Source organism: Delphinus delphis, chromosome 2 (genome assembly GCF_949987515.2).
Source record: "Delphinus delphis chromosome 2, mDelDel1.2, whole genome shotgun sequence".
NCBI classification, from domain to species: domain Eukaryota; kingdom Metazoa; phylum Chordata; class Mammalia; order Artiodactyla; family Delphinidae; genus Delphinus; species Delphinus delphis.
This window is the reverse complement of record NC_082684.1, coordinates 541,964-554,243: the sequence shown is the minus strand read 5'-3', so window position 1 is coordinate 554,243 and position 12,280 is coordinate 541,964. Positions and strand designations below refer to the sequence as shown.

At 45.2% G+C, this 12,280-nt stretch overlaps 1 gene segment (V, D, J or C); it reads right to left on the bottom strand.

Annotated features, from left to right (window-relative positions):
- Positions 1 to 4,403: 4,403 nt before the first annotated feature.
- LOC132419932 (immunoglobulin heavy variable 3-23-like) lies at positions 4,404 to 4,932 on the bottom strand. The segment is given in 2 exon segments: positions 4,404 to 4,720; positions 4,825 to 4,932. Coding segments are annotated over 2 exon segments (363 nt in total).
- Positions 4,933 to 12,280: the final 7,348 nt, after the last annotated feature.

Sequence of the window (12,280 nt, the reverse complement as noted above, 5' to 3'; positions counted from 1 at the left end):
TGGAAGCTCCTCAGGACTCCAACATGCTGGGCAGGTGACCCGGTCACAGTGCACAGACTCACTCCTTCTAGAAGTGTTCATTTCTAACTCTGTCACAGCCAGTGACATTGGAGCTCAGGGAACACAGTTCCCACCACACTGGGTGAGAGAACATGCATGATTTTTGGAAGTAAACCTTCACAGTGAATGGCTTGCAGAGTATGAGGGTGTCAGAGTCAGAGGAAAGTTCCCACCTCAGGAAGCAGGTTCCATTGAAAAGTCCGCCTGAGAGCAGCTCTCCAGAATCCCTGGGTCAGAGAGTCCTGGGACTGTGTCTGAGGTCACATCAGTATGTGCTGCTGGAGAGCAGAGCACAGCTCCATTCCATCTCGCTGTGGGCACTGAGGATGTGGCCTCACCATCTGCATTTCAGTCTGCAAGGATGTAAACTGCGGATCACGATGGTAATGGTATGTCTGAAATTTATAGTGGGGTTGCCAGGGGTGCTGAATGTTGACCTCAGTGTCATCAGTGATGTTATCTCTCCTGGGAACCAGAAAGACCAATGTGAGTCCCCATCTCTGACTGACACCCTGTACATGTAGCCCTGGCTCCACTCCTGCCCTGAGAGGTCACACCTGTGGGTCTGGGGCACGTCAGCTCTCCCTCAACCCAGTGATTTCACCTGTACACTGACTGATGTCAAGCCTGCTGTCTATGAGAAGATATTTACTCCATACTATTTCATGAACACAGTACGATACTTCTTCTAGCTTTTCCAATAATATTTGCAGAGTAAATTAAATTCTAAAGAATCCGCCTGCTTGAATGTCAATAATAGGAGAACCAACAAACGTAATATGGGCAAGAATCACAGGACACGTCTGGACCCTGTTGTCAGGACCTGAATATTGAGCTGATACGCTGTGTGATAGGGGAATGGAGGGGATGGCATCTAAAACCTAGAACCAGGTGGGCCCATTATTCAGCAGGTGGAAGAAGGGCCTGCATTTGTACAGATGCCCCAGCATCTGACCTGTCCTTCTTGAGATGGTGGATTAGAGGAGATCCAGCCAAATTCAGGTTAACATAGAAGGATATATAACAGGTGTCTTTATGTTTCAGTGGGTGGGGATGTGTTGTTAGGGTCTATTGAACCCTAGGAAAAATGTGTTAGGGCACCCGGACTAAAAAAAACTTATTTTTCCTTTGTGGAGCTAATTGGAAGGAATTATGTCTGGAGACGAGATCATATGGTAATTCTGGAGGGAATATCCATTAGAGATGCCCAGTGGGTAATGGGAAATGAAGTCGGGAGACTTAAGTCATATTGCTCTGCTGGTTACCAGTGATGGTCACAGCAAAAGGGCCTGACCATCGTGATGGGAGGGAGAAGGGCTGATGGTGGTGGGTTCATGGGGGCCACGTGGACAGGTCCTTCTGATGGTCTCTGTGTTTTCCCTTATAAAATCTTGAGGGTATAAGCTCAGAATGAGGTGTGGACTTCAGGAACATTGAGACTAGATGGTTTAGGTCATTTTGTACCTTTGCTGGAATCATTGAGCAATGAAGAAGTAGGAACTATACTTGGAAATCAGCGGCGTCCTCATGTGATGTTAGGTTTGTTGCCTTAGATCTTACTGACTGTAGAGACATTCGCTATCCTCACATTACGTCTTCTAGATCCACTTGGAATCCAGTTTCAAATGTGAGGGATGTAGATGAAACATTTGTTATGAAACAATGTGGTATCTAAATTTTAAGAGCTATAAGTCAAAATTACGGAAATGTGTTACTGAAATTGTAATTGTCAAACTCTTCTCTGGGGCAAAATAAATTAAAATTAATAATAAAAATTCAAGGTATTGATTGTGTTTTCAACGTTGCTAAATCCATTGAATGTTTCGAGTTACGATCATTCATAAACTCAGATCTGTCACGGTAAACTTTATTGTTACGATATGGTCATTCTAACTTTGGACAGGGTAACCCAAGCGCTGACAGTGCCTGGACCACCATCAAAAAATGTTCTGAAACATTACCTGGTTCTTACTCCTCCTTGGGCCCCTGGTTACAATAATTCCTTTACTGATCTTTGACCCCTGCCTTCTTTTAACCAACTTGTTTATTTTGTTCTCTCTAGAACACAGCAGTCTTCTAGACAAGATGACAATAATGCAAAGATTCCAGCCACTCCTCAGAACAGGTCGTGCCAAGATAAGAAGTCATCCTGGGCCCCTTAACAAAACGGAGCTCTGGGCTTCCCTGGTGGCGCAGTGGTTGAGAGTCCGCCTGCCGATGCAGGGGTCACGGGTTCGTGCCCCAGTCTCGGAAGATCCCACATGCCGCGGAGCGGCTGGGGCCGTGAGCCATGGCCGCTGAGCCTGCGCGTCCGGAGCCTGTGCTCCACAGTGGGAGAGGCCACAGCAGTGAGAGGTCTGCGTACCGCAAAAAAAAAAAAAAAAAAAAGAAGGAACAGGTTTGTTCATAGACGTTCACAGGCCTGAATTCCCATCCCTGGTGATAAGAGTGTCCCTCTGCAAAGGAAAGCAGGGTCCGCCCATCGGTGCTGAAAGGCCAATAAAGAGGCAAAGTTGGTGAAAGGAAAGTTTGCTTTATTTTGGCTGCCTGCATCCGGGGGTGGGGGACAGACTTCTCTCCAAAGGCCACCCCGCACTGAGCATCTGTGGGAAAGGGCTTTTATAGGCGGAAGGAGGGGCTACGGGCAGAAACGGCAGAGTCAGCTGTGACAGTCGTCTTGCAGTTGGTCATGTGGTGGTCTGATCAGCCTCCTCTTGATTGTTTTAGGGAGAGTTAATCTTCAGGTCCAGGGTCGGTTTGTTCCCATTTCTTTGAGGCCAGTTCTTGCAATTGTGGCAGCTTATGTCATGGCTACAGTCTGGTCATTATGGTGTTAACTTCTTCCTCCTGGTGGGAAGTTCAGTATCTATAAGACGGCTCATGAGACATGGACAAGAATATTATCTATAGCCCTTGAGGAGGAACTAAAGGTCCTTGATTTGCTTAATGAGCAAACTATAATTATTTAGTCTTGTTGGACAGTTTTCCCTTCTTTCTGCATTTGCTCGCTTCTCTGATTAAACTTATTCTTTGGCTAAATATTTTTCCACAGAAAAATGGCAGGTGGAAAGCATGAGATGAAGGACGATTTCATTTCCATGCCTAGATGTTGGGAGAGCACCTTTCACATGGGAGGTTTATTTCTGGCTTCAGGGTGACAGGGAGGAAGGTCAGAATGTCCCTCTGCACTGGCTCTGTCTTAAGTCACTTTGAGGCATATTTTCGGGTGACCTACCCTGGGGGCCAACACTCAGGGCCTCTTTTATTATTTTGTTTCTACATATGCACACCAAGCATGTGATGTAGGTAACGATTTACTTGAATCCTACAGATGTGAAGCTAAACTGCAGCCTGGAATTGGCACGTGATGTGCTGGAGAGCACACATCAGGACACAGGGAGACCTCCCGTCGAGGCCTGGGCTTCTCCACCCTGGATCTGGCCTCCCCTGCAAAGGTTCCTGGACAGAGGTGGGCCTGCCTGTAGGTCTGCAGGACTCTTCGTGGAATGAGAACCTGAGTGATTTTCCTTCATTTTTGCGCTCACGTAAGATGCTGTGGTGAAGAAAGGAGAATAGATCTATTTTCAGCAGCTTGTGAAAATTCATGTTATTATCCACCTGACTGTAAACTTTCCCTACCAACTACATATGTGTCTATTGGTAATAGCTTTGATGATGAATATTTGACATAAAATAAACTGCGCAGTAGAACAGGATGCAGGTATGATCTAAGCGTATAGGGATTCTATTGGCCCTGGAAGCAAGGTGCACATGTAGAAACACCCCCACCCACGTCCCTCTAACTGGCATCTTTCCCGGCGACCCCCTGAGGATCCGGGGCTGCTCAGCGCACTTATGCTTCTCATGCAAGAGGTTAGCAGCAAGTCAACAGGCAGCATCCTGGCAGGGACAGCTGTCTACAGTAGGGCAGGGCTGAGATACCACAATGAGGAAGGAAGAATATGTTTAACTCTTTACACATCAGCTGGAATCATTTTTAAACGGGTCAATTTAGACAAGAGTTAGACAAGGGAAAACCTGAACATATAAATTTAAGTCTCTGCCTTTCATATATGACATTTATTCCCCTATTTCGAAAAGTCTTTGTAATTGAGAGACTGAATGTGTAACTGAAGAACCATGGATGAGTACAGAGAGGTTCCCCAGGGAAAACTGCTATATGGAGAGGAAACCCCAGACCCTTAGAGGAAAGCATCCCTTAACTACCATCTGCACCTGCTCCTGGGGCTGAAACACCCAGTTGTATGTCCTGAGTGCCCCCTGCATCCCCCCTCCTGTCTCCCTGCAAGGAGGTTTGTGTCTGGGCTCACACTGACTTCCCCTCACTGTGTATCTTTCGCACAGTAATACACGGCCGTGTCCTCAGATCTCAGGCTGTTCATTTGCAGGTACAGCGTGTTCTTGGAGTTGTCTCTGGAGATGGTGAATCGGCCCTTCACAGAGTCTGCATAGTATGTGCTACCACCACTCCAACTAATAACTGAGATCCACTCCAGCCCCTTCCCTGGAGCCTGGCGGACCCAGCTCATGGCATAATCATCAAAAGTAAATCCAGAGGCGGCACAGGAAAGTCTCAGAGACGCCCCAGGCTTCACCAAGCCTCCCCCAGACTCCACCAGCTGCACCTCACACTGGACACCTGCAAACACAGAGACATCCTGGTCAGGAGACTGTCACCCATCCACTGATTCCCTCACTCACATCCACTCACATCCTCAGTGTCTCTTGCTCTCCATAAATTACCTTGTAAAATAGCCACAAGGACAACCCAGCTCAGCCCAAAGTCCATGGTGAGTGTTCTGTCCTGAACCCCGAATGGGAGCACGTGGAAATCCGGGGCTGGAGCTCCTCTCCCAGAGCTGCAGGATCAGGGCTGAGGCTGCTTTATATCAGCAGAGGAAGGACCCTATTTGCATGACCTTCTAGTATATAAGAGGCTACGTCGTTGAATGTCCTCAGAAAGGGCAGGGTCTCAGAGCAGGTGTGAGAGTCTTGGATTTTGTGGTGTTGATAGCAACTGGGAAATATAACTTTCATTGTGTGATTGTTCCAGAGTAAACCCTTAGGACCCATATATCATCTTACATATGCACTCACATCCCGTGATGTAGCTGTCATTGTTACCCTCATGTTAGAGGTGTAAACTACACCCAGAGGAATGGAGGGTGTGTGTAGTGTCCAAGGAGAAACATGGGGTGACCGTTAGATCCAGCATCTGCTCCTGAGCTCTGGGCCAGGCTGCTCCCTGGAACCTACTAGAGGACAGATTTGGAGTTTCCGGGTGAGGTTTGCAGATCCCCCTCCTGTAATGAGGTCATGATGACTTTGCTCTCTTCTCGTGTTTACCTAAAATATATGGAGGGGGTCAGCGTTGATGAGAAGTATTTTCAAGAGTCTCTTATATTTCAGTATCTTCCCTTCACTCCTTCCCTCCCAAGTCATGCATTTCTTCATTTGTAATTACTGTAATGAGGTTCTTGACATGTAATATAGCGCACACACTCAGAATGAACACTCTGATGAATACTGACGGAGGCATAAGCATTATCAGGAGAGAACAAATCAATTCCTCTCATTATTTTCAGTAGTTTCTGGGTTTCCTCCTTCCTGTCCCTTCTTATCTTCCATCCTGTCCCCACATCACCGTTGATCTTCCCTTGTTACTGCAGGTTACTTTTCATTTTCTAGAATTTATAAAAATCGGAACATAACATATGTTCAAAACAAAAATATATATATATATTTATTGTTATGGCTTATTAGGTCAGCACAAATATTTGTGAATACTCTCATGTTTTTGTGTGCATCAAGAATCCTGGTTTTAATAACAGGTTGCATTTCAAGAATGATCATAGCATGATTGGCTTATTTATTAAGCTGATGTGTGATATTGGAACCCTTTCCAGTTTCTGGGTGTTACGATAAAGCTGATACTCGTCTTGGAGACGCAGAGAGATGAGAAGCTGAGAAAATGCTTCTATTTAGTGTTCTTAAAACAGCCTCAAAATGGGCCACGTTGCACGTTATCAAAATCTCACCAATATATCAGATAATTATAGAACTAAGACAGCAACAAATTTAAATCTTGGAGAGAGACAAGTGCTCACAGAATAACAAAGAATAAGAATGTTAATCCTGTCATAGGCTGCTGAATGGAATAAAAACTACTACAAGATTGAACTAGAAATGTTTGCCTTGAGGTAGAGTGTGGTTAGGGTGTAATAGTGTCCCAACGTCTCCTAACTACCTCGCCAGTGTCAGCGTGGTCCTGCTAAAGTGTGAGTCAGATGGTGTTACGTCTCTACCCACACAGGTGTGTCTTCCTACCTGGGACAGCCCAGGATTCCTGCCTGAGCTCTTAGGTCCTCCTGCATCCTGGGGAGGAGGACCTTGGCCCTGGACTTGGATCTGCACTGTTTCATAGCATCTCCGCTCACAGTGCGACCTTTGTCCCCTCATCCACTCCCACTGTGCCATATACTTACCACATATGCAATAGGATCACACGGGGGAATGAATAATTATGTTCCAGGTGCTGAATGACGGACAAAACCCTGCCACAACCCCTGACAGTTTCTACTGACAGCAGCTCTTTATTTTGTTCACTGTCTCTGCTTAGGGAGTGACTGGAGGAGAAGCCCACCCTGCCCGATGCAGGGTCGCTGTGAAAGGCTCAAGTTCAGCGACAGGACCTGCTCCTGTGATGCACACTCACGTGTAAGAAAGGGTGACCCTGACTGTAGGCTGGGGGCTCAGCCGGGTCTGAGGGCTGGCCTTGGGTCCACCTCGTGTGGACATTGCTTGGGCTCTGACTTCCTTTCAGTACGATGCCTGGGTCAGCTGAGTGGTCTCTGCATCAGAGCCCTTCCTCCGCGCAGTCACTCACACACCTGGACAGAGCGTAATGTAAGATCCCAGGAGTCATGCTCATAATATTTACATAAGTGTCTTGATACTTAGAGCTCCATCATTGACTGCCCATGAATTATTGTGGTCTCTTTATTTACAATTGAGAAAAATTGGAAGCCACAAATACGTTCTTCCAAAAATTAGTACGTAAACAATGCGTGACGTATCCATGCTGTGGAATTGTTTTCAGCAATGTAAATATTAAACTATTATACCATGAAAGGACATGAGGGAATCTTAAATGCATATTGCTAATTAAAAAATCGGTCTGAAGACGTTCAATTTCCCCTATTTCACATTTGGGAAAAGGCAGGTCTATATATTAGCCAATCAGATGAGCATTTAGCAGGAATTTGGGAGAAGGTTTTTGGTAAGTGAAACATGGACAATATTTAAGGATAGTGAAATTCTTCTCAATGAAATTGCAGTAGTGGAATCATTGCACTATGAATTTGTCAAAATATATACAGTAAGAGGAGAACCTTTTTAATATAAATATAAATTTCATTTAGAAGTTCAGAGACTGAAGGATGGAACGATGCACACTGTATACATGATACCTACTATCATAGTGAATCTATGAATTAACATGGCTGAAGAGGTGGGAAAATAGGTTTTGACCTAAATGACTTTGGAAATGAGTGGAGTCTGAAGGCTAAGTTCTAAGCCACTGCACGTAAGCAGTAGAGCCTGGTGGATAATGGTATTTCCATCAGGAGTCAGGCTAAGCATTCAGTTACTACCGTGCATGTGGAATTGAACAATTAGTAGCTGGATGGCATTGGTGGAGACAGGTTTCTTACTGTTGGGTGGAAAGGAACAGACAAGCAAGGTGGAAAGTCTAGATTCAACCATGTGATGTTGCTCTAGGATTGGAGATGTAAGAATTGTCTCACATTTACCTTAACACAGCTCAGAAGGTGAGATACAGAGCTAGTTGCAGATGTGTGTGTGTATACATGGAGTAGTGCACACAGATATATTTCCAAGGTCTTTTAGCTGATAGGGTCTAGAGCCAATGCTCCCAGTAGACAGGACACCAGCATTAGTATCCTAATACCCAATCTTCTGATTCCTATTACTAGTCTCCAGAAAAGGATCCACAACTCAGCTGAGGCATGGCTAATTCTAGGGCCAGAGAATAGAATACAGATGATTGTCCTGCAGATTCTTGTAGCACCAGAAAGTAAGGAAGTCTTCACACAAATGGATGGGGGCCCGTAAAGAGGATACAGGAGACAATCTGAAAGAGCTCCTCATGGCTGACAAGTGGTCACAATTACAGAAGCAAAGAAAATGCCTTAGTATATAACCTTAACACAAGTTATGAAACAAATACCTAGACTCATACTTATATAAAGAGATTGAATAAATATATCTAATGGGGAAGGTAGGATAAATGTCCCTTAAGGAATAAGTTCAGGTACCTCATGATGGTCATCCTCCCTTCAAGAAGTTGAACTTAACCCTCCATCCCTGAAAGTGGCCTGGAGTATGGACCTGGCAGAAATTATGGGTGCCCTTGAGTTACATGATGAATTTTTAGATATAATACACCAAACATCATTCATCATATAAATTTGTAATTTTTCTGTATCTATTAAAAATTCTGTTCTGAAAACAACGATAGCAACAGTAAGAATAACTTCACTGATAAGGGAATTAGGCACAGACTTGGAGAATGTGCTTTCTAGTATCATGTCATATGGACTTGTATCATGAATATACAGCAAATTCACAGCTCAACGACAGCAATAAATAATGAAAATAATGTACAGTGATTTGAAGATGCCTACACATAGAAGAGATAAAGGTTTTAAAAGGATTCTTCATTAAGGAAACATAAAATAACATGACGATGAAATACTGCTACTCACTTATTACAACAGTGAAAGCACAAAATAAAAAAAAATTAAAATACTGGGGATGATGTAGAGCAAAAGGCCCCTCATCTGCTTGCTGGAAGGATGCCAGTGGCCGCCAATTGGAATATATTTGTCTGTTTCTTAGAGAGAAAACCAGACACTCACCATGGGATTGAGGAGTGAGCTAGAAAAGAATTTTCAAAAGATTTAAAAATATTTACGTTAATACAAATAACTTCATACGGCTTCTTGTATCATTTTTACACCTTCGAGCCTTTACCACTCCCTAAATATGGGTTATGTAGTCAGTTTTTACGGTTATTTTCCATACAATTAGGATATACTTGTTTCTGTTCCGTTTTATCTATCTCTCTGTTTTATTTAATTATCTAATATCAATGTCCACACTAGATGACAAGGTACAGGAAACAAAGCCCACATGTTACAGCCCAGCCTGTGTCCCGACATTTCCAAAGGTCCCCTGAGCAGAAAATGCCTGCAGTGCTGTATGGACATCAATTTCCGAATATCAACATGACTCATACTATTCAAGTGAAAGGCATTGCATCAGAGAGGACTGGAGAGGTTGTCAGGATGAGAGGAATTGGAAATCCATCTGATGCTGGAAAGCAGATTTAAAGTAAAACAGTAAAAATTATTTATGTCATTAAACGATTAAAAACTTGACAACTAATAACAGAAAGTAGTAACCTAATCGTCAAATAAAGGTCTCAAGAAGAAATATATCTGTGAAGCTCTTCCAAAGATAGATGGGGAAAGACAGACAAGCCTGACTCCATGAAAAACGTCTCAAGTTTAGAGACAAGAAAGTTCCCTGGAATCATTGTGGATGAGGCTTCCAGGGGTGGCAATGATCCAGTGGAGAAACCACAGCTTCTGAGAGAGAAATCCTCCATCCCAACCTCTGCACCTGCCCTGAAATGGGTCCTCTTGTTTCCAGATGACCCTGAGCGCCCCCTGGTGGTTGGAGCGCCCCCTGCAGGGAGGGTCGTGTCTGGACTCATCCTGACTTCTCACTGAACCAACTGGAACAGTAACACAGGGCTGTGTCCTAGGTCATCACGGAGCTGAGCTGCAGGGAAAACTGAATTTGTGAGGTGTCTCTGGAGGTGGAGAGTCATTTCTGGAGAGACATCTTGTATGCTGTGCTATTCCCAGAACCAAAGCACCCCAGTGACCTCAGCCCTTTCCCTGGGGGCTGAGGGATCCAGTCCCAGCAGCCAGCACTGTTTGTGATGGAGAATCCAGAGACTGAGCGGGTAAGGGAGAGGGTCTTCCATAGTCCTGGGCCTGATTCCTGCACCGGCACCTGGCACACGACACCTGGGGAAGTAGAAACAATGAGACACCCACTTCACAGATGTCACCCCGTAACTCCACCTTCCTCAGACCCAGGAGGTGCTCACAGCTGAGGGATGCCCGCAAGAGGAGGAATGACCAGAAGATTTTCATGTTCATTTTGATCAATGCTTTGACTTTCAGAGAGTTATGTCAGTGAAGGTGAGAACCCTGACTCTGAGTAGCACAGGTGCTGTGCTTTCCCCTTGAGCCTGGGTGTGATGTGCAGGTGGAAGCATGATTCCATATAAAGATGGTCCCGGCTGGTCCTTCTCTAGGGCTGTGGAGGAGGGTGCTGGCTGAGATCCGGGGTGGACACCGCTTCATGTCACCTCTGAAGAATGGGTGATGTTTCTTTTCCAATACGATACTTACATTTCCATATATGTCTATCTGCATCTTGGCCATAAGCCCCCACTTGCCAGGCTGTATTTGGAATTAAGGCAAGTTTCCAAGGCTGCATCCCATGTGCAGCAGCGAGTTTTGTCTTCAGGTTTTGGGTGAGCTGCATATTGGAGACATGAGTATCATTTCACCACCCATGGCCATGTAATCATGCCTGAATGAAGCTGATGTCTCATGTACATTTTCCCTAAGTCCACTCACAGCCATTTGTGCGTAGGGACACTAGACTCTCCCTCAGCCCTATGCCTGGGACTACTTTAACAATCGCCAAGAATCACAGAAATGTGAAAAGCATGGCACTAATTTGACCCCAGAAAGTGCTCAAGTACAGGATGGGAATTGAATCAAGAAAAGAGAGCATCACCTTGACTGACCTCAGCTGGGAATGTGTGTGTGTGTGTGTGTGTGTGTGTGTGCGCGCGCGTGTGCGTGTGTGTGTGTGTGTGCGTGTGTTTGTGTGTGTATGAGTGTGTTGGGTGATTCAAACAACCGGCCACATTGTAAATGTCCGTGAATGACCAGAAAATGACAGTATTTATTTTGTGGTGCTCATAAAAGCTAGAAGTAGGTGAATTTGCAGATTTGGAATCTGTGAATAACGAGGATAATTGCATTGCATTATTGGAGCACTCTGGCGTTAGAGTCTGTAACACTGCCTGCTGCAGAATTCAGAATGCTTGTGCAGGTTGCCTGAAAGCAGGACGGGGTGTCTCTTCCTTCCACAGGTACAAAAACCAAACAACAACTAATACTGTTTAAAAATCTCATGTGCACTCTTCGGATATTTACAAGTTTCACGAACTTCAGGCTGAAATTGAACATTATGGTGAGCCCCAGGGTTGTTCTGAGCTCCTTTGAGAAAAAGGTAAATAAAGAAATGATAAAGAACCTTAATTCTTGAGTATTATATGTGTCTGTACATATGAGAATATATATACACAACTATAATAAAAATAAAAATTAAGAAAATAAGTACATGCACACAAAATTTTCCATACTCCGCAAAATCCACAACAATGAAACATTAGGATACAGAACAGGGTCTCTGGTGGAGATCCTGGGCAGGAAGAGGAAAGCACAAGTTCTAACAAGAATTTCCTCCCAGCCCTTATCTGCTGCTGCCCCAGGCCTCAGCCCTGCACTTCGTGGGTCCTCTGCGTCCCCTGGTGGTTACGGGCCTCTGTGCAGGGAGGTTCGTGTCTGGGCTCACACTGACTTCCCCTCACTGTGTCTCTCGCACAGTAATACACGGCTGTGTCCTCAGTTGTCAGGCTGCTCAGCGATAAGTAGACTTGGCTCTTGGAGGTGTCCCTGGTGATGCTGAGCCGGGACTTAAGAGTTGGGTTATAATATGTGTCTCCATCATTCCACATGATACCAACCCACTCTAGCCCCTTTCCTGGAGCCTGCCGGACCCAGGCTACATTATAACTGGTTAATGAGAATCCAGAGACAGTGCAGGTGAGGGAGAGGGTCTGTGAGGGCTTCACCAGGCTGGGTCCCGACTCCTGCAGCTGCACCTGGGACAGGACACCTGTGGACAGAGAGAACCACGGTGACTCATGGGCTCAGATGCAGCTTCCCCATGTGTTCACGTCTGAATCCCTGAGAAACTCACCTCTGGGAGCTGACACCAGGAAGAGGAAGAACCACAGTGGATT